Source organism: Balaenoptera acutorostrata, chromosome 16, assembly GCF_949987535.1.
Source record: "Balaenoptera acutorostrata chromosome 16, mBalAcu1.1, whole genome shotgun sequence".
NCBI lineage: Eukaryota > Metazoa > Chordata > Mammalia > Artiodactyla > Balaenopteridae > Balaenoptera > Balaenoptera acutorostrata.
This window is the reverse complement of record NC_080079.1, coordinates 53,982,744-54,009,754: the sequence shown is the minus strand read 5'-3', so window position 1 is coordinate 54,009,754 and position 27,011 is coordinate 53,982,744. Positions and strand designations below refer to the sequence as shown.

At 40.8% G+C, this 27,011-nt stretch overlaps 1 protein-coding gene across 10 annotated transcripts in view; it reads left to right on the top strand.

Moving 5' to 3' along the window:
• Positions 1-27,011, top strand: part of NRG3 (neuregulin 3) — a 1,099,553-nt gene that overhangs the window by 1,032,319 nt on the left and 40,223 nt on the right. For all 10 annotated transcript variants that reach the window (XR_009005576.1, XM_007177918.2, XM_057530336.1 and 7 more), the window contains exons 5-6: positions 20,854-20,956; positions 25,480-25,606. Coding sequence is in view for 9 of the 10 variants with exons in the window: in XM_007177918.2 (XP_007177980.2) it covers positions 20,854-20,956; positions 25,480-25,606 (230 nt within the window). In the remaining variant the exon portion in view is untranslated. The remainder of the gene's footprint in view (positions 1-20,853; positions 20,957-25,479; positions 25,607-27,011) is intronic.

Here is a 27,011-nt window from a genome sequence, read left to right as displayed (position 1 = left end):
TCCTATGTTGGGTGCATATATATTTATAATTGTTATATCTTCTTCTTGGATTGATCCCTTGATCATTATGTAATGTCCTTCCTTGTCTCTTGTAATATTCTTTATTTTACAGTCTGTTTTACCTGATATGAGTATTGCTACTCCAGCTTCCTTTTGATTTCCATTTGCATGGAATATATTTTTCCATCCCCTCACTTTCAGTCTGTGTATTTCCCTAGGTCTGAAGTGGGTCTCTTGTAGACAACATATATATGGGTCTTGTTTTTTTATCCATTCAGCGAGCCTGTATCTTTTGGTTGGAGCATTTAATCCATTCACGTTTAAGGTAATTATCGATATGTATGTTCCTATGACCATTTTTTAAATTGTTTTGGGTTTGTTTTTGTAGGTCCTTTTCTTCTCTTGTGTTTCCCACTTAGAGAAGTTCCTTTAGCATTTGTTGTAGAGCTGGTTTGGTGGTGCTGAATCCTCTTAGCTTTTGCTTGTCTGTAAACCTTTTAATTTCTCCATCGAATCTGAATGAGATCTTTGCTAGGGAGAGTAATCTTGGTTGTAAGTTCTTCCCTTTCATCAATTTAAATATGTCATGCCACTCCTTTTTGGCTTGCAGAGTTTCTGCTGAGAAACTCCCTTATGGGAGTTCCCTTGTATGCTATTTGTCATTTTTCCCTTGCTGCTTTCAGTAATTTTTCTTTGTCTTTAATTTTTGCCAATTTGATTACTATGTGTCTCAGCGTGTTTCTCATTGGGTTTATCCTGGTGGAACTCTCTGCGCTTCCTGGACTTTGGTGGCTATTTCCTTTCTCATGTTAGGGAAGTTTTCAACTATAATCTCTTCAAATATTTTCTCAGGTCCTTTCTCTCTTTCTTCTCCTTCTGGGACCCCTATAATGTGAATGTTATTGCTTTTAATGTTGTCCCAGAGTTCTCTTAGGCTGTCTTCGTTTCTTTTCATTCTTTTCTCTTTATTCTCTTTTGCAGCAGTGAATTCCACCATCTGTCTTCCAGGTCACTTATCCGTTCTTCTGCCTCAGTTATTCTGCTATTGATTCCTTCCAGTTTTTCAGTTCAGTTATTGTATTGTTCATTTCTGTTTGTTTTTCTTTAATTCTTCTGTGTCTTTGTTAAACATTTCTTGCATATTCTCGATGTTTGCCTCCATTCTATTTCCAAGGTCCTGGATCATTTTCACTACCATTATTCTGAATTCTTTTTCTGGAAGGTTGCCTATCTCCACTTCATTTAGTTGGTTTTCTGGGGTTTTTTCTTGTTCCTTCATCTGGTACATGGCCCTCTGCCTTTTCATCTTGTCTATCTTTCTGTGAATGTGGTTTTTGTTCCACAGGCTGCAGGATTGTAGTTCTTCTTGCTTCTGGTGGATGAGGCTATCTAAGAGACTTGTGCAAGTTTCCTGATGGGAGGGATTGGTGGTGGGTAGAGCTGGCTGTTGCTCTGGTGGGCAGAGCTCAGTAAAACTTTAATCCACTTGTCTGCTGATGCGTGGGGCTGGGTTCCCTCCCTGTTGATTGTTTGGCCTGAGACGACCCAACCCTGGAGCCTACCCGGACTCTTTGGTGACGCTAATGGCAGACTCTGGGAGGGCTCACGCCATGGAGTACTTCCCAGAACTTCTGCTGCCAGTGTCATTGTCCTCATGGTGAGACACAGCCACCCCCACCTCTGGAGGAGACCCTCCAACACTAGCAGGTAGGTCTGGTTCAGTCTCCCCCAGGGTCACTGCTCCTTCCCCTGGGTCCCGATGCACACACTACTTTGTGTGTGCCCTCCAAGGGTAGAGTCTCTGTTTCCCCCTGTCCTGTCAAAGTCCTGCAATCAAATCCTGCTCGCCTTCCAAGTCTGATTCTCTGGGAATTCCTCCTCCCATTGCCGGACCCCCAGGTTGGGAAGCCTGACGTGGGGCTCAGAACCTTCACTCCAGTGGGTGGACTTCTGTGGTGTAAGTGTTCTCCAGTTTGTGAGTCACCCACCTAGCAGTTATGGGATTTGATTTTATTGTGATTGCGCCCCTCCTACCATCTCATTGTGGCTTTTCCTTTGCCTTTGGATATGGGGTATCTTTTTTGGTGAGTTCCAGTGTTTACTTGCAATGATTGTTCAGCAGTTAGTTCACCTCAGCTTTTCAAAAGAGAATTCTTGGCTGTTGAATAGTTCAGGCAATTCATGAGATTATTTATTCTGTTATATAATAGCAAAGGCCTTCCATAAACACTCCTCCATAGTGTTAAAGAGACCTAATGCTCTAGAAAGGAAGAAGAAAGGCCTACTTTTGGGAGTGATTACTCATTATATATCAGACACTATATTTTGGGGACTTTGCAACCATTATTTTATTTTATTCACAAAAACCCTGCACTGAAGGTATTGACATCCCTGTTTTACAGACGAGGGCCCTGAGGCTAGGGGAGGACAAGGGATGTCCTTAAAATTATCCTTGCTTAATCCAAGGTAGAACTGATATTAACCCGAGACTCTCTGACTCCAGAGTATGGTCTCTTTCACCCTATCCTACCACCTCTCCAACATTATTTTAGTTTGATTAAGGACCGATTTTCTAGTTATAAAGGTGGAGGAAGAAGATGTCTCTTTTCTCCTTCTAGGCAGTAACATGTAGTGGTTAAAAGTATGGGTTCTGGAGCCAGATTGTCTGAGACAACTTATTTTTTATTTGAACTTGAACATATAGTTTAGTTTTTTTATGCCTCAATTTCTTCAACTGCAAATAAGGTTAATAATGGCCCCAGAACTGCAGAGAGGGCTAAAGAACTTTGCACCTGCAAAGAGCTTTGTATTGTAAGCGATCAATAAATATTCCCGTTATACTTGCTATTGCTACTGTTGTTGTCAGTGGCATCTTTCCACAGAGGCCACAGCTACATAGAACAGGAACAACACTCAAGCACATTTTCATGCCACCTCCTGCCCTCCTAAGTCCCAGTCATGGAGAAACAAGAAGATCCCCTAGCCAAAAGTTATTTCTTGTCACTCACGTAGTGTTCAGGCACACCCAATGGCTGGGAAAAGTGGGTGCTGTTATTTGCAACCTATATATGATTAGGAAAATGAAATCATTCCTTGCTTGGTCAGAGCAGTAAGAACGTATCTATCTGCCATTCGACAGTGCAGAACCAGCAGCTTGAACTGGGGAGATGTCCTATTGCCATAGGCTTTCCCAGAGAGAGGACAGCCATGTGCCCCCTTTGGGGGCCAGTCCAGCTTAGCAAAAATATTGAGGGTGGCAGGACAAGCAGGGGCAGGCAGCTGAAGATTTTCAGGAGATTCAAGCAGTCAGGCAGATCATTCAGGTAGAAGTTTAAAAAACTTTCTAGCTAAAAGCCATTCATCCACTTATATACCAAGCATGCTATTGGCTCCAAACTACCACATTTTGATTAACTTGCACCAGCCAGTTTTATAACTGAGGTCTGCAGTCTCTGACTACCTTAGGGAACATTCTGGTGACCAAAGAAATAAAAGCTTGTTAAAAGTGATAGCTGCTTGTGTGCCCACGAAGTATCACAATCCTGAAATTGTTCTCTGCTTTCCTTTATATATTTTAGGGTGAGCCATCTTGTCTGGGATACAGTTTGTTACACCCAGTAGTTATTTCCTTACAGGAAGTTGTTCCCATTTAAATCTCTGTGCCTTAAGCTCTTTTAGTTAAAACAAACAAACCAATAGACAAACAAAACAAAAAACCTGGAGACATTGATAAATGCAATAGGGAAAAATAAGGAAAAAACTTAAAATTAACAGGGATTTTGACCTGGAGGCCTGGCCTTTCTCAGAGTCTGCAATAATGTTAAAGTGTGGCTCTACTCATCAGAAAATATTTCTCCTCTAAGACTTGTGAAGAATTCTAGGTGGATCCCCCTTTGGATTGGACATCCATTTAACATGACTCAACTGCCCTCTTTGTCTCTCTTTGGTCCTTATTTTATTTTATTTTTTTTTGTCTTTCCTGTTTTGCTCCCTTTCCTAACTGACCTCTCCTTCTGGTCTCCAGTTTAGTTTTCTAGAAAAGACTCTTGTTGGCCCAGCTCATCAGTATCAGCCGAACTTTTGTGCCTAAACCAGTCACAGGACCCCGCCATCTGCATCTGCTCAGGGCCCCCCACTGAGGCTCTTGCCTGAAAAGCTGAATCCCCAAGCTCTAGTCATAGAAGGCACATTGGCCTTTGTTAGCCAGTGCTGAGGGAGGTGGTTTCCATTGGCTGATAGACTCCATGTTTACCCAGCACAGTAAAAGAACTAAAATTATTCTTTGACAATTTAAGGGGCTGTTTTAGAATTTTTTAACAAATACTTTAAAATATTAATTTGAGACATTATTTAAATTTTTATTGTACCTCTTGTGACAGAGTACTTTTTTTTCATTGAATTTCTTTTTATTTACTCCAGGGATTAGGAAAATGTTCCTATAAAGGGCCAAATAGTTAATATTCAGGCTTTGCGTACTTTGCTGCAGCTACTCAACTCTGCCTTGCAGTACAAGAGCAGCTATGGACAATACATAAACAAATGATGGCTCGGACAAAACATTATTTACAAAAATGGACCATCCAGCTGGATTTGACTGTGGATTGTCCTTTGCTGATCCCTGATCTTTGCCAGCACAAGTGCACTTATGTTGTACTCACATCCCCTCACACCCTACACTCATTTTGCTTTTCTGTATTTCCTTGTTGCTGTATTACAGAGCTCACTCATCCTGAGATGGCTTATTTCCACAGTATTGCATGGGAGGTCCTCTGTTGTGAGGCCACTCAGGGTCTCTTAAGTGGAGACAAAACATGAATTGCCCTAAAAGAGAATGGATGCCTCAGAATCATCAACAAATGCATTTGGGGGAAATTTCTAGTATTGTTAAATGGAATGTTTTCTCCTAGAAATTATGAGAATGGTACTTCTGTCACACAAAGCATGCATGTCTGCTTAAGCACAGGTATTTTGTTGAAAATCAAAATGATAATACTCTCCTGCCAACCCTATATGATGCTCCAATGATAATGTGGGGGTGGGAGAGTAGCAGGAAATATATGTTCTACTCTTCACAACTGTCTTAACTCTGTTGTTCTCTCCTGAAATGAAGTTGTTTTTGTTTTTGTTTTGTTTTGTTTTTTTGAGCCACTCTATCCAAAACCTGGCTGTCATTTCTAAGTCCTGGGGGATGCTACCACCATTTTATCTTTCAAAAAGCAAATTTTAAAACAACCCGCAGGGGACTTCCCTGGTGGCGCAGTGGTTAACAATCTGCCTGCCAATGCAGGGGATGGGGTTCGAGCCCTGGTCCGGGAAGATCCCACATGCCCTGGAGCAACTAAGCCTGTGCGCCACAACTACTGAGCCGTGCTCTAGAGCCTGTGAGCCACAACTACTGAGCCCATGTGCCACAACTACTGAAGCCTGTGCACCTAGAGCCCGTGCTCCACAGCAAGAGAAGCCACTGCAACGAGAAGCCCATGCACCGCAATGAAGAGCAGCCCCCGCTCGTCACACCTAGAGAAAGCCCTTGTGCAGCAACGAAGACCCAACGCAGCCAAAAATAAAATAAATTAATTAAAAAACAAAAAAAACAAACAAAAAACAATCCCCAGCTATGAGATTTCTTTTCCCAGATGGTAGAGATATATGGTATGGGCTTGTTTACAGGATGAATTTTATTCCAACTGTGAGCTACTTATTTTTCCAACAATTGTTCTTTACAAGTTTGTCTTTCTTCCTTGGTTACTCTATGCTTTCGATCTGTCATAAGTGATCAATGTGGTATTTGACTCCAACAGAATGAACCTTTGCTGTGTATAAGACAACGGGAAGATTTTGGCATATTTCAGCTCATGTGGACCTCCTGCCTGAGCTGTCTCAGCCCGTAGAGGCAACAAGACATCCAGAATTTCTGCACATCTCTTCCTTGGGGTCATGAGCTTCCCTGTAGTTTTAGATTTTTCACAATTGCTGATTTCATCCAGGAATATCACCGTGTGAACTTTTTTCTGAGGGTAATAGCGTGTGTGCGTGGCAGGGGATCCTGAGGGAAAGTGGAAAGAAGAGAGTGTCCTTATATTCCTCCAGCACTATTGTTAGAGCCTGCATGCCTGTTTTTTTTCTTTCACAATTTCCCCTTTTGTAGCAATCTCCTTACAACGTTTCAGATAATATTTGTTACATAGGAATAGGTTATGTCATGACACACCTACCATGATTAGCAATGTCAGTAAAGTTTAAGAAGGGATGTTTAATGAACAGAAAATTATAAGTAGAATCATCCCTCTACAAGTAAAATTCAGGAGTACTGAGAATTCCAGGGTAATCTCAGTCTAAACACACATGAGTATGTGTTTGGATGTGAACAAACCCAGTGATAGGGTGGATGATCTGCCTTATCTGGATCCCTCCAAGGAACTCGACTGTGTTTGTTGTCTACAGGTTCAAGCACACAGGGTCCTGGTTTCTCAGACATCCTTGCAGTCTATTTACATGTGCCAGTTCAGAGTCCAGGCTGAGTGCATTCACATTATGTTGTTTTTCCGTATTTTCTGGAACAACACAGAACAAAACAGGAACAAAAAGAGAACAAAACAGTCAGTAAAGCTCCCAGGAACTTGCCGATTAAAGTGAAGATAAATAACTCACCAAGGGACTGTAACACAATGTGATAACTGATATAATGGAGATTACCCCATTGGGTTCTCCAGAAACACATAAAATGGAAACCTCACCATGGGAGCTGTGGGAGCACGAGATAAGGGAAAACTTCCTCCCCGTGGAAATCTTCAAGCTAAATGATATGCTTCTACCTTGGTGGAGGAGATGAGAGAGGCAAGGAGGACATCCCAGGCAGAAGAACAAAATGTACAGTTACCTGGAGGTGAGGGGGAGGATGGAGAACTCACATGCCCTCTACCAACTGCTTTGTCCTCTCTTCTCCTGAAATGACAATCCCACCCAATTTTAATTCAGTCTAAAAATTTTAACGTCATGCCTGATCTATTTTGCATTATATCCCACACCTGTTCAATCAGCAGGGATAGGAAACTTAGTGATTTTCATGTACATATTCATCCATCCCTTATTTCATAAAACAAACTTATTTTTGAGATGCTTACCATTTAGTGACTTCAAGACTTTAATTAAATAAATGTTAATGAAGCAGATAATGAAGCAAGACATGCTTGAACTTTGGAGCCAGACACAGTTGGGTTGGTTTCTTGATTCTACCTTTCACCTTCTAACTGTATAACTTTGGGAAGGTCCCTTGAGATCTCCAGACCTTTGAACATGGGCAGAAAGAAGCTAATTACGTGTTGCTCAGAGTGCCTGCCACAGGGTCATTCAATATTAACAAGTAGCAGTTCCTGTCTCCTCACTTTCCATCCCAGCTTCCATTTCTCTTTTGAAACTTTTTTTAAAATTTATTTATTTATTTATTTATTTATGGCTGCATTGGGTCTTCATTGCTGCATGCTGGCTTTCTCTAGTTGCGGTAAGCAGGGGCTACTCTTCCTTGCAGTGCACGGGCTTCTCGTTGTCGTGGCGTCTCTTGTTGTGGAGTACAGGCTGTAGGTGCACGGGATTCAGTAGTTGTGGCACACAGTCTCTGTAATTGTGGCTCACGGGCTCTAGAGTGCAGGCTCAGTAGTTGTGGCGCACGGGCTTAGTTGCTCCACGGCATGTGGGATCTTCCCGGACCAGAGCTCAAACCCATGTCCCCTGCATTAGCAGGCAGATTCTTAACCACTGCGCCACCAGGGAAGTCCTGAAACTTCTTTTATCGCATTTAAAAATGTACATTGCCTCTTCTGTTTGATTTTGAGCTCCTGTGAGTCTAGACTACATGTTTCGTGTTTGTTTGTTTTTTTAATACAATGCTTTTTTGGTTTATGTTTCTATTTTTGCTTAGTTTTAGTTTGCAGGGGACTCCCGTTCAGTCAGCCTTTGGGTATAGGAGGAATAATGTACGGTTTCCCTTTTGGCTTCCTCAAGTGTGGAGAAAGGGGAGATGCAGGAAAAAGCAAAGGATGCAGGACTATCTGAAGTGGGGCATGAGTTTGGGACCCAGGTCTGTTACTTTTAAGTTATTATATTAACGTCTTTGAGCCTCAGTTTCCTCATCTCTAAAATGAAGTTAAAGGTTCTCCGTTTTTATCCTGCCTACGGGATCATAGCTGGACATTTGTGTCAATCAGTTTACAGTCTTAGCTCCCACTCTGTCCATGGTCAGGACCACAAGGATGTTCCCCAACCCCCTGCAGTAGCATTCCAGGTTCCATTTCCTCCTCTTCATTCTTTCACCTGCCCCCCCCACCCCAGTCGTTTTCATTCTGTGGCCAGTACCTTGTTTTCCCCTCTGTAGTGACTATTTGGAATTGATGATTTAGTAGGACAGCCTGCTTGCTTTGTAATTCTGACTTCATCTCTGCACACCCTACTTCATAGTCCCCTTGCCTTCAACGGAGAATAGTCCTGGGTGCAGTCTTGCCCCATTTGTACCCCTACCCTCATGTGCTTCCCTTACTATCCCTGCTCCAAAGGGACCGCCTTTTCTGGAAGGGAGTGCATATGTTATTCAATTCCACTTAATGAGGTAAGCAATGAAATATGTTTAAGAGTATATGATTAGGGCCGTAAGTATAGTTGTGATAGCCTCCTGAAAACGATTTCAGATACTTCTTTGTGCCATGACAATTACTTGAGTTGTTTTCTATCCTGTGTACAAGTTGAACTTATAAATGTCTCTAGCAACAACAACAATGAAAACTGGGTAAACTCTAATTGGATGAAGATGTCACCTGTTTGTTTGTTTTTTTTTGTAAATTTAAGCAGGACATGTCAACAATTGTCCTGCTGCTATGATGTTCTGCTCAAAGTTATTGGGCTCTTCAACTGAATGGACTCTGATTTGGACATTGGTATCTTTTAGAATATGTGGACCTGGTAGCTGGATTTGCCACTGCCCCGAACTAGAGGGAGGGGTGTGTGTGTGTGTGTGTGTGTGTGTGTGTGTGTGTGTGTGTGTGAGAGAGAGAGTGAGTGAGGGCTGCATTGCCACCCTCTGGCAATGCAGCCCTCTGCCTGTGAACAGAGTCAAACTCAGTAGGATCAGATGATGCAGAAAACACTGGCTGCTTCTGTCCAGCGAGCTCAAGGTAGAGGGACTGACACTACCTGAGACCCCTGCTCTGCAAGTGAGCAAATCATATCCTCTAAGTGGGAAAAGTGCAACTCTCACAGTTCTCAGGGGAAAGAAGGTTACTGAGCCAGAAATATTGTGATACTTGGTGAAAAGGGTGATGCAGAAGGAAGAACAACGGACATTAAATGATTGTTTCTTGAAAGCTGAGCAGGGTGAGAACCTTCATGACATTGTTATCCAGGGAGCAGTCAAAGCACTTCTACCCAGTGCTTGGGACTCACATGCTGTATAGACAGTGTGAATAAAGCTATGCCCATTTTTGTATCTTGCCCTTTGGGAGGAAGCATCTACCATGTCATGCACACACTAGGTTTCTTACATTGTTTCAAGTGATTGTCAGAAGTAGAAAGAAGTGTGGTGTCCCTCCCTTGCACAGTCACTCAGGCAACTGTTCCTAATGTCTTCTCTGGAGTCTTCATTGTCACTTACTCAGTCTCATACACAGGCAGAATATTCTGTTCCATCAGTCCATGTGTCTTATTTTTATGCCAATACCATAATGTTTTGATTACTATAGCTTTGTGGTACAGTTCGAAATCAGAAAGTGTGATGCCTCCTGCTCTATTCTCCTTTGTAAGGACTGCTTTGGCTATGCAAGGTCTTTTGTGGTTCCATATGAATTTTAGGATTGTTTTTCTATTTCTGTTTAAAAAAATGCCATTGGAATTTGTATAGGGATTGCATTGAATCTGTAGATTGCCTTGGGTAGTATGGACTACTCAACTTGAAAACATCACTCTGCTCATAGTTTATAAACGTTTACCACAATGTTTCATATTTATTTTTATATGCCCATCTCACCAGCTAGATATAGGATTTGTAGAATTCTACCTTATTTATCTTTATAGCCAAAGTATAAATCTAGAGCAGTGTCTGATATGGGATGCAGGAGAGACTCCAATAGACACAGACAGTAACTTCCGCTAATGAATTTTAATCCTGTTCAGAGATGAAGCCCTTATGAGTTATTCCAATGGGTAGTGGTTACTCCGTTACATTGATCTAAGCAGCTATTCTTTGCTTTAGAAAAGCAAACGTTCAGCCTTTTTTGAAGTATTTACAATTCCTTAGCATGTCACACAATCCTTTTAAAACATTTGTTTGAATAGCCTATGTTCCAAAACATAGTGTATTAATAGAAAATTTGAGAAATAGTAAGGCCAACAGAGCATGAAACAACTGCCATTGAGAAGATAGTTTATTATTCACATTCCCAAGCAGGGGGACCACAGCCTGCTCTCAGGGACCCATGAGGGGATACCCAGCTGAGTCAGGAGGCCCAGGAGAAGGAGGAACTGTGGGCAAAAGCCTTTGTTGTGGCCTCCACAGGAAGCAGTGGGTGAGGCAGGGTAAGTAGGCTTAGAATTCGCTAGTTTGAATAATTTCAGCAGACTCTGGGGCATGGGGACTGTCCTTAGTTGTCTAGTACCTGAGCCTGGAATGAGTGGGACAGATGGACAGTAGCCCAAAGTGTGAGAGCCTGATAAGGTGGTGGTTGGGAGTGTGCTCTCTGAATTGGTTGGTTTGTATTTGAAAAGTACACTCGTAAGCTAGTGGCTTACTACCTCTAGGAATCGGCTAATCCTGGGAGGGGCCGTCCCTTCAGGGTCAGCAAGGCCCAAACGTCAAAGCAACAGAAATAGAAAATAAAAGACATGGTTATTACAGCCCATAATGCCAAAAGATATTTATTTTTCTCTAAACATGAATGGGCATGTGGGCAAGACAGCAGACTCTGCAGCTCTCTGGATACAACTGCTGTTACAAGACAAGAACGATTGCTATGATATGGCTAAGACAGAGTAAACTTGAATTCTCTACATATTTTTCTTGAAGATTATATACATAAACACCACAGAGACTTGAGAATTTTCCAGATACATTAAAATCTATTTGATTCAGCTATAGCCGGATGCTTGAATCCCTTTCCTTATGGGTCATGTGTGGTTTATCTTGCTTTTGGATATATCTTCCAGAGGTTCTTTGCAAGTATCCTCTGTTGCTTCTGCCTCTGTCGAACCATTACTGTACTTACCTTTTGGAACTAACTCTGTCATCTTCTTGGATCCTGTAGCTTACTCCATGCTGAAATAAACTTGTCACCAAGCTCCTGTTGGTATCACTGCTGGATGACAATTTGTTTCTTTTAACTTAACTGTGAAGGAAGGACACGGATAGCTACAGCATAAGATTATTGCATATCCATAATTACCCCCTACTGCCCTTTGTTTAGGTAAAAGAGATGAAACTCAAAAGTCACGTTTTGTAATGACAGAAGGATCACTTGACACAAGTCTTTCTGACATCAGCGCTTGTGAACTTTTTATTTTATTTTATTATTGAAGTATAGTTAATTTGCAATGTTGTGTTAGTTTCAAGTATACAGCAAAGTGATTCAGTTTTATATAAATATATATTCTGTTTCAGATTCTTTTCCATTATAGGTTATTACAAGATATTGAGTATAGTTCCCTTTGCTATACAGTAGATCCTTGTTGTTTACTTATTTTATATATAGTAGTGGGTATATGTTAATCCCAAACTCTTAATTTCTCTCCCCCCCAACCCCTGCTACCCCTTTGGTAACCATAAGTTTGTTTTCTATGTGTGTGAGTCTGTTTTTGTTTTCATAAATAAGTTCATTTGTGTCATATTTCAGATTCCACATATAAGTGATATAAGGTATTTGTCTTTCTCTGACTCACTTCACTTAGTATGATAATCTCTAGGTCCATCCATGTTGCTGCAAATGGCATTATTTCATTCTTTTTTATGGCCAAGTAGTATTCCATTGTATATATGTACCACATCTTCTTTATCCATTCATCTGTTGCTGGACATTTTACTAACATTTTTAATAGAGATTCCACATTGAAGTGATACTGTTTTCAATATGCTGGGTAAATAAAATTTATAACTAAAGTTAATTTTTCCTTTATTGTTTTTGTTTGTTTGTTTGTGTTTTGCTTCTTTTACTGTGTCTTGGCTGCCTTAAGTAGATTTGAACAAATACAAATCTAGAGTCACAGTGCTGGAAATTCAGATCTCCGGCTCTGGGGTGGGGCCCAGTTGTAGGTGTGTTTGAAAAACTTTGCAGTTATTTCAGAGCTATAGCCAGGGTAGAGAACCACTGCCTAGAGTGCAGAGGCCTCTGCTTTGCTGTCTGGTACCCAACCTGACTCAGGACAGCCCTTGATGGGATACTTACAACATGGGCCTGAGAAGTGCAAATAGGTACAGGGCTATCACCCTAAGTAGCTGTGTAAATAGCTGACTTTGCAGATGATGCTTATAGATCATGCCAGGTCACCCCTAATATTTAAGGCAATAGGAGTTAAGATTCCTTTAACTTACACCTCACCTGGCTGAGGGAGGTGGAGATCCATTAAACCAGACTGGGAAGGGTTGGGTGTTACTTTGGGCCTGAGTGTTCTGTAAAGCAAGGTTTAAATGGATTTAGTGGATGCGATTTCTCACTCTATCAGAACAAGTCAAACAGTAAAAGAACTATAAACCACTAGGTCAGTTTCTCCCCATTGTCAAGAAAATAGCATGTTATCATTCCAAGTCACATGTCTTGCTCTTAGAATGTAACTTTGCCAATGAACAGTGAATCCTAAGTGATAAAAACTGGGGTTAAGAATATGGATTGGGGGACAATTATTACAGGTTCAGGAAAAATAGAGTTCTCACACCCTTTAACCCTGAAGCCAGAAGTCAAAGTCTGGTTTTATGATAGCATTGTAAACTCACCAATAGATTTATTTTGATTGAATTTGCTTTTTACTTATAATTTATTTGTGGGAGAAATAGCACTTGCAAAGCCAGTGCATGTTAAGCATACCAATGAGAAGACCCAGTGCTTTTCATTTTTTTTTCCTAATGTGTTTTATAGCATTCACTTATCTATAGTCGGCCAGAGCTATACTGTTTGGGAAAGGAGGGAGAGAGATAAGGGATTATTATGGGAAGGTTTATATTTGGTGGGGACTGTGCGGGAAGAAAAGGAAATTACAGGTTGAGAATAAATGTGTATATGAATTTAAACTGTTATTTCCCCTTAAATATCAATTTTTATGTATAATGTATATCTCAAAGCACTTTGTATGGAAATAAGATAAAATATAATTTTAAAAGTTAACATTTTATTATGAAGTAATTATTTTACTTTTTCGAAGTATTTTAAATGATGCCCTTCCACAGTGGATGGGGAAGAGCAAAAGAATGAATCCCTGGGGTAAAAGGACCCCCGTCTAAGAAAATGTTGCCTCTTTTTATTACCTCACCAGGCAGAGGGCCCAACCAGTAAAGTGTCATTAGACATCCAACCCAGAAGCTGTTGAGTTCAACGAAGGCCTACTGAATACCCTCCCTTGTACAGAGCAAGCACAAGCCAGGTGCAAGGGTCCAGTAATGAAGATGCTCTTGCCTTTGAGGGCTCTCAGACTGGGTTGTGGGAAAACAGATACGTGCATCTTTGGCACAAGACAATGCAGTTATGGAAAGATGCAAAAGGAATGCAAACGGGACCTTGAGAAGAGTTTTCAGATTGGATAGTACTTACATTGCATAGTATTTATTCTGATAGTATTTATGGATCATTGGCTATATTAGTTTGTTAGGACTGCCCATAACAAAGTAGCACAAACTGGTAGTTAAACAACAGAAATGTATTGTGTCAGTATTGTGTCATAGTTCTGGAAGCTAGAAGTACAAGATCAAGGTGTTGGCAGGGTTCGTTCCTTCTGAGGGCTGTGAGGGAGAATCTGTTCCTGCCTCTCTCCTGGCTTCTGGTGGTTTCCTGGAAATCTTTAGCCTTCCTTGACTTGTGGATGCATCACCCCAAACTCTGCTTCCATCTTCACATGGCGTTCTCCCTGTGTGTGTTTCTCTGTGTCCAAATTTCTGTTTTTGATGAGGACACAGTAATATTGGATTAGGGTCCATCCTAATGACCTCAACTTGATCATCTGCAAAACGCTATATCCAAAGAAGTTCATATTTACAGTTCTTGGGGTTAGAACTTCAAAATCTTTGTGCAGTGGGGGACACACATCAACCCGTAATGGTGGGAGTTCTGCAAGCAGGGAAGAGGAAGGGACTTCCAGGTAGAAATAACACCACGCTAAAGATATGGAGCATTTCAGTACCTCCTGGTCATCTCAGCTCCTCTGCACTCAGATGGTTGGGCTGGACCCCTATCCCCTCTGCCAAGCAGCATTCTCGGCGATCCTTGCCATGAGTCTAGGCCGTCGCTTGTTCAATCTTCCTGATATTCTCATCACATACTCTCTCACTACCCCTCCCTGCCAGTGTGTGTTTAATCTCATTGATCTCAAGGTGAGGACCCATTTCATTTGCCTTCAGGACCTCTTTCACCTTAATGAAATGCTTCTTTTTCTTTAATAGTGCAGTCATCAGGCCATTTGGCGCTTGTTCATTTTTGTCTTCAAGTTGAAAAGTGCAAATCCCAGTTTCTAACATTCTAAATATTCTCTTTCCTGTCATTCTCTTTCCTGATCACTGTTCATTTGCAGCTCCTTGTAAGCGCCTAGTATTTTAATCTATCTCCAACATTTGTTGGCTTTTAAGAACAGAATTGGGAGGAGGCTCTTTTGTTCCAAGAATAATTAAAACTGAAATAAATCCACTTACGCTTAATCCAGTTAAAATTATGACAAAAATTCATAGGCTTACAATCAGGGAGAGACTGACCTACCCAGATTATGAGGTTGACTTGATGAATAGAAATAAATGCTAGAAGTAGGCAGGGAGGAAAACAAGAATGAAGACTAATTTCATAAATGGTGGGATCATTAGTGAACTTGCTGTCTTATAATGACTTTTGCTTCTCTGTGTAGACTTTTATCTGCAGAGCTTCCGATAATGAATTCTTGGATAAGAAGGAGCCCTGGTGATATTGTTAGGTTGACTTTCATAATGAACTGTCAGAGTAATCATGCTGGCACTGACACCTACTGGTGGCATCACAAAGGGTCTTATTTGCATATGTTGACTCTGAGGTGGTCTAGGCAGAAAAGTTTTGCTCCTGTATATGACTTACAGGCTTACAGGTGTGTGTGTGTGTGTGTGTGTCTGTGTTTAAGCTTCACGTTACTTGGATGCCAACACATTTCAGGAAATCATGCTTGAATTTTATCTCTTACACACTTAATTAAAACTGATGGTACAAAGGAAAGATTCCCAAGAGGCAGTGGGATCCCAGGGCTCCATACTTGGAGGGGATGTGGAGCTGCCTTTTAGAACATTTCCCATTCCTTCATATATACAGGGATGTGGTCACCCACACGTCTATCCTTAACGTAGAGCTAACCAGAGGGAAATGGTATATAAAAGCTGCAGCTATGATTTTCTATGGGCATAATTTTTTTTTTTAAATGTAGTAGAGTTTAACAAGTATTCACAGAGAGACTTTCAGCAGTCTAAAGAGAGTTACAGCTTCCAAGAGCATTTTCCTCAGGCAGCTTTGCATATAGGACCTAAACTGTAAGCTGTCTGGTTTAGCAAACAGTGCTGTACCCACAGGTTTTCCAAGGATTCTGGGTCTCTGGGCATCAGGAGCACACTTTTCTTCTGAGAGTCTGTATGGGGGAGAATGTAAAAGACAGAACCCCTCCTCAAGGAGGATCACTTGCATTTCATCTGCTAAAACATCTGGTTAGGAAATTCAGAACTACTAGTTGAAAAATTCAGTTAACAAGAGGCATTGTACAAGGAATGATCAGTAAATAAAACAACAGTAAAACAAATTCCTTCAGTATAGGTCTCAGGGCACAGGCAGAGAGGCCCTGAGGCAGCAAGTCACTGACTGCATGTGGGTAAGGTGAGTTTTGCATAAGAGAAGTAGAGTATTTTAAAGACCAGTTGTTTTGTTTTGGTTTTTTGCTTCAACACTGGCTTCAGGAGAAAAAGGGAAAAGGAAGGAAACTGGCATTTTGTGTATCCATTACATGCCACTAGATGGACACTTTATTTGTGCTCTCCTATTGAATCTGTAAACAAATATGTGAAGTATGTAGTATTTTCCCCATTACTGATAAAGACAATGGATGAAAGAAGATAAGAACAGTTGTATTTGGTGTTTAAACCGAGGGGTAACACTGGCCAACCACGCTGCTCCCTGAGGGAGGTGGGTTCAGGGGAAGAGGGGGGTTAGAAGAGGGCAGCACTGGTGTTTTTCAGAGTCTTGGGCCAGGCTGCCTGCCGAAAGGATTTTTTTCCGCTGGCCCAATGTCAGTTTCCGAAAATTCACCATAATGTTATTACCTTCTCTTTTTCCACCTTTATAATATGAAATATGATCATATAAAAAGAGAGGAGCGAGTCCTGTGCACCACAGAAGAGAAAAAGGAACAGAGTTGGGAGACAATGCAAACACACTTTACCAATTCCTGTCGAGCCAAAGATTGGTTTTGCCCTCAGAAATGACTTTATAATCTGGGTTTCTAAAAAATGGAATGCAAAAATATTGATGTTCTATAGAATAATAACAACAGTTACCATATATTAGATAGAACCAAATTAAACAGCCAATGTCCAGCCATTTATTGCCCCCATGGCAATTTTATATTGGTTCAGACTAGTACTTAATGATTACTCCAAGTTAGGCACTGCAATACTCTGTACATTCTAACTCACTCAATCCTCACAACTTCTGTACAGTGAAGTTCATGGTTGCCTCATTACAAGTAAGGCATTCTCTGCTTTCAGGAGTTAGGCTGGAATTCTAGATCCTACATCCAGGCTAAGTGGTAGAAGACAGGGTAGGTTTGGAGAAAGTGCGTTTGCCTTGCAGTACGTGGGATACACATGACAGAGGACCCAGGGAGCCGCGGACGCTGCCTTCATGGTTCCCTTAACTTGCTCATGCAGGTTCCCCAGCAACCTCTACGTCACTAAATTAAAGGACTTTGTTTTATTTGGCCTCTTAGAAGCATTCAGTAGCCTATTTTTCTAGAAAAAAAAACCTGTATCTTTTCTTCCATGGCACTATCAGGTTTTATTATTGTTGTTTGTTTTATTTTCCTTTTATTTATTTATTTTTTCTTGCCTGGTTGGCTGCTCCTTTTTTTTTTTTTAATCTCCTCTGCAGGATCCTTGTCTACCCTTCCAAGAAATTTTGGAGTCTCTCAAAGCTCTATCTTAGAATAGAATGCCTAAGGTTCTCTTATTACTCTATATTTTCTCCTGGGGCTGTCTTATCAACACACTTGGTTTCAGTACATGCATAACCCCAAATATTTTTATCCAGAACCCTGTCTCCTCCTCTTAACCCAGATCTATACATGTAAATGTCTACTTTACACTGCCACTTGGCTATCTTATAGGCTTTTAAAACTCACCAACTCCAAAGCTGAATTTGATATCTTTCTGTTCAAGTCTGATCCCCCTCCAATAAGCTCCATCTTAGTTAAGAACATCATCGTCTAGTCCCTTAAGTATTTTCAGCCTAACTGCTGGGCTTCCCTAGTGGCTCAGTGGTTAAGAATGCCTGCCAATGCAGGGGACACAGGTTCGAGCCCTGTTCTGGGAAGATCCCACATGATGCAGAGCAACTAAACCCGTGCGCTACAATTACTGAGCCTGCGCTCTAGAGCCGGCGAGCCACAATTACTGAAGCCTGTGCTCCTAGAGCCCGTGCTCCGTAACAAGAGAAGCCACCACAATGAGAAGCCCGCACACCACAACAAAGAGTAGTCCCCACTCACAGCAACTAAAGAAAGCCCGCACGCAACAATGAAGACCCAACGCAGCCAAAAATAATAAATAAATAAATAAATTTATTTATTTAAAAAAGCCTAGGGCTTCCCTGGTGGCGCAGTGGTTGAGAATCTGCCTGCTAATGCAGGGGACACGGGTTCGAGCCCTGGTCTGGGAAGATCCCACATGCCGCGGAGCGGCTGGGCCCGTGAGCCACAATTGCTGAGCCTGCGCGTCTGGAGCCTGTGCCCCGCAACGGGAGGGGCCGCGATAGAGAAAGGCCCGCGCACCGCGATGAAGAGCGGTCCCCGCACCGCGATGAGGAGTGGCCCCCGCTTGCCGCAACTGGAGAAAGCCCTCGCACGAACCGAAGACCCAACACAGCCAAAAATAAATAAATAAATAAATAAGAAAATCCTTAAAAAAAAAAAAAAAAAAAAAAAAGCCTAACTGCTTTTCAATTCTGTTTACTGCCCACCATGGTTGTTACTATTATCATAGAAACATCCATCATGTCTATGCTGATATAATGGCCTTCTAACAGGACTCAGCATTTACTTTATCCCTTCTAATCGTTTCTGTAAATTGCAGGAAAAATAAATGTAAATATTATCACATCACACTCTTCTTTCAAATTTTTGAGTACCTTCCTGCTATTGTAAAGACATGTTCATTGTATACCATGTTCCTGTTGTTTCTGTGTTGCTCCGCTAAGCTGGGAGAGTATAGAAAATAACTTGTGCAAAGGCCCTGGGGTAGAGTAAATAACTTCCAGATTCCTGAACATGCCATTTTATCTCCTACCACAGGGCCTTTGCACAAGCTGTCTTCTCTTCCTGGACCACTTTGCCCATCCCCATTCTTCTTGCCTAGCTGGATCCTATTTTATACTTACAATCTCTGGTCTTTGTGAATAGGTCAATTTTCCATATTATATTATTTTGTAGGATCATATACCTCCTTGTTATAACATTTATTACAGTCAGCATTTCATATCATTGCCTTTATTTAGACAGAAAATTGAAATTTATAAAGGTAAAGTAGTATACCTTTGGTTACTCATATTAAAGGTGGCTAAAATTAAAGTCAGATCCAAAATTGCCAGACTCCCAACCCCTTGCTTCCTGCTCCTCATTGTGCTGGTTCTTGTGTAGCACTCTGAATCAAAGGCATTGAGAGTACCATCATTGTAACTACACCTGGGTCTATAAATCCACTCGCAGTCTTTGGAGTTTTCATTTCACTCTTGATTTTGAACTCAGAAATGATTTTATGCATTTCCCCAGGCTATATTTGACTAGCTTTAAAAACGAACAAAAACACCCCGTAGATGTTATGCGGAGATCATTGTTTAGTGGATACAGTCTTATTTCTTTTGTATTAATAGGTATTATTATCCACCATTTTCGTAGTTCTTTTTATTGGCAGAAGCAGGGTGGAGTAGATTGTTATATGTAAATCATGCTTATTCCATTAGAGTCATCATCTCCCAGCAATTAAGTGAAATGGAATTCTTTATAAGTTGGTACATCTACTTACTTGTTTCCAAATTCAGTTGGAAGATTTAATGAGCTTACAAATGTGGATGGAAAGGATGACATTCTTTAAGATGACAGTATGCCCAAATGAGGTCTCAATGACACGTTTTTTTATCTCTTTAATTTGAACCTTTCAAAATTTAAAATGTCAACCAAGGCTTGCCAGGGCCACATGATTGCCCCTCTTCATTTACTCAGAAATGTGGATAATGTGGTATTTCTCTTAGGTTTACTTTCTGTTTTTTGGTACTCCAGTCTGAATAAAGACATTGAAAATGGAAATAAAGCCTAAGAGGGGAGAGAAGAGAGGATAGTTCTTCTAATACATTGTTTCTCAATACACTGCTTCAGGAAAAAAACTTTAAAATGTACAGTTGTATCTGAAGAGAGGATATAGTGCATGATCTCAGGAAAGAAGGAAAGGAGAGAGAGAGGGAAGAAGGGACGGAGGGAGGGAGAATGAAAAGAAGGGAAGGGAAGGAAAAAGGGAGGGGGAGAGAGGGAGAATGAAAGAAAGAAAGGAAGGGAGGGAGGGAGGAAGGAAGGAAGGGAAAGAGAGAGAGAGAGAGAAAGAAAGGAAGGAAGAAAAGAAAGGGAAAGACCATAGTCTCTGTGCTGTATAAAGAGAGAAATGAAGACAAGAGGAGGATAATTAACAGAAAGAAAGTTCTGAGATCTACGGATAAAAAGGTCTTGATGAGATGGAAAAACTGTTTCAGTAGACATATTTCAGAAAACGAGCTAGAAGTGTAAATGTCAATGTCTGAAAAGTGAAATGCTTGTTTTTGGATTCTTGTCATTTTTTGCAATATAAGATGCTCTAAGATATGACCTTGGTAGTACAGGTTGAGGTTACTGTGCCAGATCATTGGTATTGAGGAATGAGTAAATATTCACATGTATATTGAAGTTCTCTTTCATTAATGATGTCAATCATAGTAATGGGTGGATGAATGGGAGACTGACGGCCAGGGACCAAATCAGAAAATGCAGTGGCATCAGTATCACATAAATTGGAAGTCATCAATGGCATAGGAAAGTTCTGATAGCAGATTATTTTGGGCCCCACCATAATTTTTAAAATGTATGTTCCCAGTATGTTCTCAAGTCATGAAATGTCTTTTGATAATAAGATTCATAATGGTGATATCTGTGTATGAGTTCTCATTTAGCCATGCACATACAAAAAAAATAAAAGCAGCTGTCCTATAGACCGTTGCAAAGAAACTGAATCATAATAATGTCCTCATGTTTTCCTATTCATGACAGGAACAAAAAAACTTTGCTTTGAAAGGCTCCTACCAGTTCAAAAGTACGAGGACGGAGATTGTCTCTGCTGCGCCGTGCTAACATCCGCTCTAATTCTCTTTTTCAAATTCACAGAGAGTGAAGAAGTTTATCAGAGGCAGGTGCTGTCAATTTCATGTATCATCTTTGGAATTGTCATCGTGGGCATGTTCTGTGCAGCATTCTACTTCAAAAGCAAGTAAGACCGTTTCTCTCAGTGTTAAAAGGTTACTTCTCAGAGGAAGTACTTTGTCTTTCTTTAAAGTACTGAGCTCAGTACTCAGTCTGAGCTTCAGGCAGAGGGATTTTGTGCAAATTGTGTCCATCAGGCTTCCATAAGTAACTCTCAATCTTTTGTAGCCTGTGGTGAATGTGTACAGTGTGTGCATGCATGTATGTGTGTGTGGTTTATCTTTGATGCACATAGCGATCATTCCTCTCTGTGATCATGAATACTCTGTGTTCTTTGCACTTTTGATTGCCTGCCAGAATTAAAAGCTCAACATTTGCCTGTCACTAAGGGGTTAACTGTTCTGAAAAGAGAGGTCACTGCTATAGACCTAAACATTATCAACTAGTATCTAGCCTTTCATGGAAAAAAACCCAAACAATTTCCTTTTATAGTGTTTTGACCTGATACCCATCAAGGTTTTAGCCAAATGTGAAGTATGAATACTGTAAAATCTACTTTGCTTCACCATTTAGTATGCACGTCTAGAATATGCCCTACACTTACCTTGCCAAGAAACCAAACCTTCTGCCCAAAGCACTGCTTTTTGGGGGCTAATAAGGTAGAATTAAAAATATACATATATATGTATATAAGTATGTATGTGTATATACATATATATTTACTCCACATAACTTTGGTAGAGGTATTTTATTTATGTAAATGACATAAGCTGCACTTAAAATAAGAAATGCAGATAAAAATATTAAATTCCTTGGTTTCTTGGAACATATGCAGGCCTTGAGAAGTTGACACAGATTCTGTTCCTACAGCTTATTGGAAATCCAAGCCAACATGTAATTGCTTTTCATTGGACCTGTATTTTTCTACCCATTTGCTCTTCTAAAAATGGACCAATTTCCAAATACAGTCTATGATACCTGTCTTCATGTTGTATATGTTGATCTTTAAAAAGAACAGCGATTAATGATTTTAAAAAATAATGGAAACTCGGGTATGAATCCAGAATTAGTGACTATTTTTTAATACACTATTTCAGAATAGGTTTAGATTTTCAGAATTACCATGAAAATAGTACAGATAGATCCAATGTACTAGACTATACACTGCCCAGAGAGAGTCAGGACTTACCCAAAAGCTTGCATTCTCTTGCTTATGTATGTTTTCCTTCCCATAATCCTTCAGATCCTACCACTCTGGTCCTTTCTCCATTCTCTTGTCACCTGTGGTATGTCATGACCTCACCCGATGGAATATTACAGTACATTGTTAGCTGATGAAAGTTTGAACGTAGGTAACATGAAGAGGTAGAAGTGAGGAGCACCTTCTTGAATTTAGGGGATTTTCTGACTGAGTTAATTGAACCCCAACAAGGGGTTTGAAGGGCACACTGAAAGAAATTCTTTTCTCCTCACTCCCAATAAGCCCATATGTTCCTATATAGTTAATCAAACTCTTAATTAAGCCTTTCAAATCTGACTGATACGGCTCACATGGCAACTATAAATTCTTATAGGTTTTCTTTTTAATTTTAACTCATATGGGCTAAGAAGTGTAAGGCTGGGAGTCCTTAGTAGACTTTGGAAATGCAAGACATGATTCAACTCTAAAAATGGAATCAGAATAGGAGAAGAGATATTCCAGGAGAAGAATGATTTGGTCCAGGGACAAATAACTATCACAACCGGGAAAGCACAGGAGGAAAAAGGAGAACTGGTGCTACCAGTAGAAAGCAGATGTGCTCATAACTTGCCCTCACTATAGGTTATCACCCTCTGAAGTAAGAGATTTTAGATCACAAAGCAAGGCCCTTAAGGACAGGCAATGGATGTTCTGATATGATGCTATGATTCTCTTCAGCTGTGGAGGTCTTCGTCCCCCAGCTGCTACACAGTTATAAGAGTTACCTGACCCGAGATAGCCAGCATCCAATGACAGGTCAATGTGAAGCTTTGAAGGCCTAGACCTTTGCCCCAACATGGGGTGCAAGGCCATGCCAGTTTCAGAGCTCCCCGTGGGATTTGCGGAGGTCTTCACTGAGACTGTATCACATTCCAACTTCTCCCTCTGTCCAGTCCTGCTTCCTTCCCTTCATTTCCACAGACGTTGATCCAAAGAGCCCTAATAAAAATCCTGCACACTATCTCCATCTCAGTGTCTGCTTCCCCAGGAAGCCACCCTGCAACATTACAAAAAACATCTCCCAATGGACTGGTGATGCCTGATATTCCACCACTTTACACCTCATTTCTTTCTGATGAATTGAGCCAGAGCAACTTAAAACTCACTGAACTAGAGAATCACACCGACACTGTTAAGCTAGTAGGTTCCAGTGTGAAATGCCCATATCTTGTCTTCCCCAGAGCAACTGCTCTCATGAGAGAGCTAATGGGATTGCAGGCAGACACTTCTCACTTCCTTTGTTCCCATTTGCTGAGGGGAGGAGGAAAGAGCAAAAAATGTGTGTGCTTGGGAAATCAGAGGGATGATGGGGAAGGAGGCAGGTTCAGAAAAGAAAGCCCATTTATTCTGGAATATTAGCGAGTCAGTATGGGAGCAAGAAGAGAGTAAAGGAAAGCAAATTATAAAAAGGATTTAGGAAATGCAGTCAGAAATTTTTATGAGGAAAATTCCTTTAGAATTTTACATTTCCCAGATGCCGAATTATGGAATTACTGAAAAGATCATTAGTATTTCTACTATTTAATTCTTAGGAAATTAATTGGGTCCTGACTCTGTGCCCAGCCCCCTTTTACTACTTCATGATGATTCACTCAGTAGAACTTCCTCATGTCCAGTTTGCTTTGTCAGTGAATCCCTGATAGGATTTTGTGGCTATCATGTGCTTCTTAAAACGCTGATATGATAGATTTGTTTCTAACAATAGGCTACAGATTAGCTGTTAGGAAGTAGATAGATTATTACAAGTGCATTAAAGCAACCGAGATAAAAGCCCCCCAAATAATTGAAAAGATAAAATAAATATTTAAACAGAGCTACATCACACCGGTATTGTAAATTCAAAGGAGATAATGATGCTCCAAGCCTCCAAATCCTGTAGCAAATACTGTGACTTGCTTGTGAGAGAGGCAATTAACAAGATCTCTTCTTTTATCTTGGAGCCAGTGTTCTAATTCCTCTGCAGCATCTGCCCATACAACTAAGCATGTGTTCTCACATTTAGTTTCCACAATATTTATGGAAGAGAGCTTTTCCAAACTCCATTGACAGATGAGGAAACTGAGGCTCAGAGAAGTTTTGGAAATCAATCATTTTGATTTGGAGAATCAAAGCAAAGCTGGTGGGTGGCAGAGCCGGAGTTCAAATCTCAGTCACTGTGATACTCGAGCCCATGGTGTATAGAGTGCTGTCTCTACCTGGAAAAGCTCACTGCAAGAGATGGTGCACGGTCTCCACCAAAGGCTCTCTCCTAGGCACGGACCTTGGAGAAGAGGCAAAAAAGTCTAGGGGGGATGATTCTGCAAAGTTTGTTTGCTTGTTTGTTTGTTCGTTTTATAGGTACTGAGTCTTCTGCTGATAGATAATTGCTGTAGAGCTCTTGGGAGAGAGCAGCTAATAAGGCAGTAATTTGTCACATCCTTCTGATATAGCCACTGAATGGTCAGAACAACAGTCACTCCACATCTGCAGAAATATTTTACTTGGAGTCCAAAACCTGAGAATAATCTCAGCCTTCCCATCAAGAAGCTGCATGACCATGGGCAAGTGGTTTGACAGTCGTGAGCGGTGGCTCAAAGTGCAAAGTACACAGCCAGACTCGCTGGGTTCAAATCCAGCTCTACCACTTATTAGCTATGTGACTTTGGGCAAATTATTTAACTTCTCTGTGCCTCGGTTTTCTCATCTGTTAAATGAGTATAGGATTAATGCCTCATCACACAGAATTATCGTGAAGAATAAGTGAGTTGAGACATGTAAAACACTTAAAATGATGCTTGGCACATAGTAGGTGCTCTTTAAGAGTTAACAATTTTTATTATCTACAAAAGTTCTAATAAAAATCTACATTCAGGGCTGATGGTAAAAATAAATGAACTGTTTCTAAACTGTAAAAAAGAAAATATACCCCTGTTATGGTATATGTGCAAGCTATGCAGTCAAGCCACACTTATTTGAATTGGACAAATATAAATATAACTTTGCAAGTATGTTATATGTGGTTGCTAGGTCCAAGCTTCAAAGTTTTCCACTTGTCACTTCTTCAGAGCATTCCTAATTCTTTTCAGTTGAGCACTCAAGGATAGGGACCTCTTGCATCCAATAGGGACAGGACAAGGAATTACATTTCTGTCTGCCTCTGGAGTGCCACTGGGTGTGAATCCTGGATGATAACAGATAATGCCAGTATTTCTTGGTGGGGTTGAAGATGAAGGGAGGATTCTCTTTGTTAAGTGAGTTTATCTAGCTTTAGCAAATGACAAATATAGATATTGGCAATGAATGAACCTCAAAAAATATGAATAGAATAAATTTATGTAACTATTTATACATGGCTTTATTTAAACCTGCAGGAAGCAAGCTAAACAAATTCAAGAGCAACTGAAAGAGCCACATAACGGTAAAAACTACAGTCTCAAAGCATCCAGCACAATGGCAAAGTCGGAGAACTTGGTGAAGAATCATGTCCAGCTGCAAAACGTAAGTTACATGTCTGTACATCTCTTCCCACAGCCCATCTCAGTGCGTCCAGTCCAGAGGGGATGGGGAGCCTGTGATCAGACTTGCATATTTTTTTCAGTACTCTAGATTTTTCCTTCAATCATGTTGCATTTTCGTGTGCACACACAAGTACCAGATAAAAGAAAGAAAAATGAAATCTCAGCTCTTGATTACAATCTGTAATATAATTAATCTCTGGAAGCAAAAAGAGCTTCAGTTGTTTGTTCCATAATCTCTTACTGAATGCTTACTTGTCAGAAATTGTGCTGGGCACTAGGGGTACAATGTTCCCTACTGTAGGAAACTGATAGAGTAAAAAAATACAGACACCCAGAGGAGGCTTGTAGGATGAGATGGTTGATATTGCAGCAGAGATTGGAGAAGAGACCAAAGGAAGGTGGTGGGGGCAGAAGTGGAGGCAGCCAAAAATCCAGGCTTGAACAGGATTTTGAAGAATATGAAAGGTTCATCAGAGAGTCAAAGAGCAAAGGACACAAGATGAGAACAAAGAGAAAGAATAAACCCATGGAATCCTAAGAATACATGCTGTGTTCAGGCAACTCTGAGTTAAGGGGTGTGAGAGAAATCAAAGGTCAGAAACATGGGAGGGAAGAGTTGTGGTCCCAGAGTTGGGACTTTCTAACACCAGGCCTTAAACAGATACCAGAACTTGAAGTTAAATAAATGCAAGCTCTTTGAATCCTGCATTCTTTCTAAAGTGGTTTTAAAAATTTCTGAGATATATTACAAAACACTAAATTAAAGACAAGCGAATGTTCCTGAACAGGTTCTGCTGCTTGCAGCTCGAAAGAAAGCCAATACTCCAGAGACAAGTGTAACTCCCAAGATTTTGCTCCGTGAAAGTTTTTAAGAGAGAATCGAATCATTGGTGGGGGAGGTGGAGGGGTGTGTGGAATCAGTGTCTTCGTAATCTTCCACTGTGTGCAGAATTTCTTCTGATTGGTTTGTGGTGAGGTAACAGGGTGGTAGTCCAGGAATCTGGTGTTCAGCCTGAAGTTGCCATCCTCTACCTAGGTAGGGGCCTTAGTTCCTGCAGAAGAACTCAAAGATATCGTTATGAATATTTCATGAGAAGGAACCAGGCCCCTGCCCCATGCAGCACTATTGTTTCTTGACTGTTCCTCTTTGTTTCTGCATTCCCTCCCTTCCCTGATTAGTAACTATTTGAATCTGCTCTTTGGAACTAAGGGAGGGTCAAGGAAGCTGAATGAAGCCTATTTCCTACAAACAAGAAATGAGGACACAGAAAGGATTAGTATCCGGCAGGGCCCCACAGGGTCCTGCTCCATTTCACAAATGCCATCTAAGACATACTGGAAGATTCCTATCAGGGTAGCAATGCTTTATCCCCCACCAGACTGCA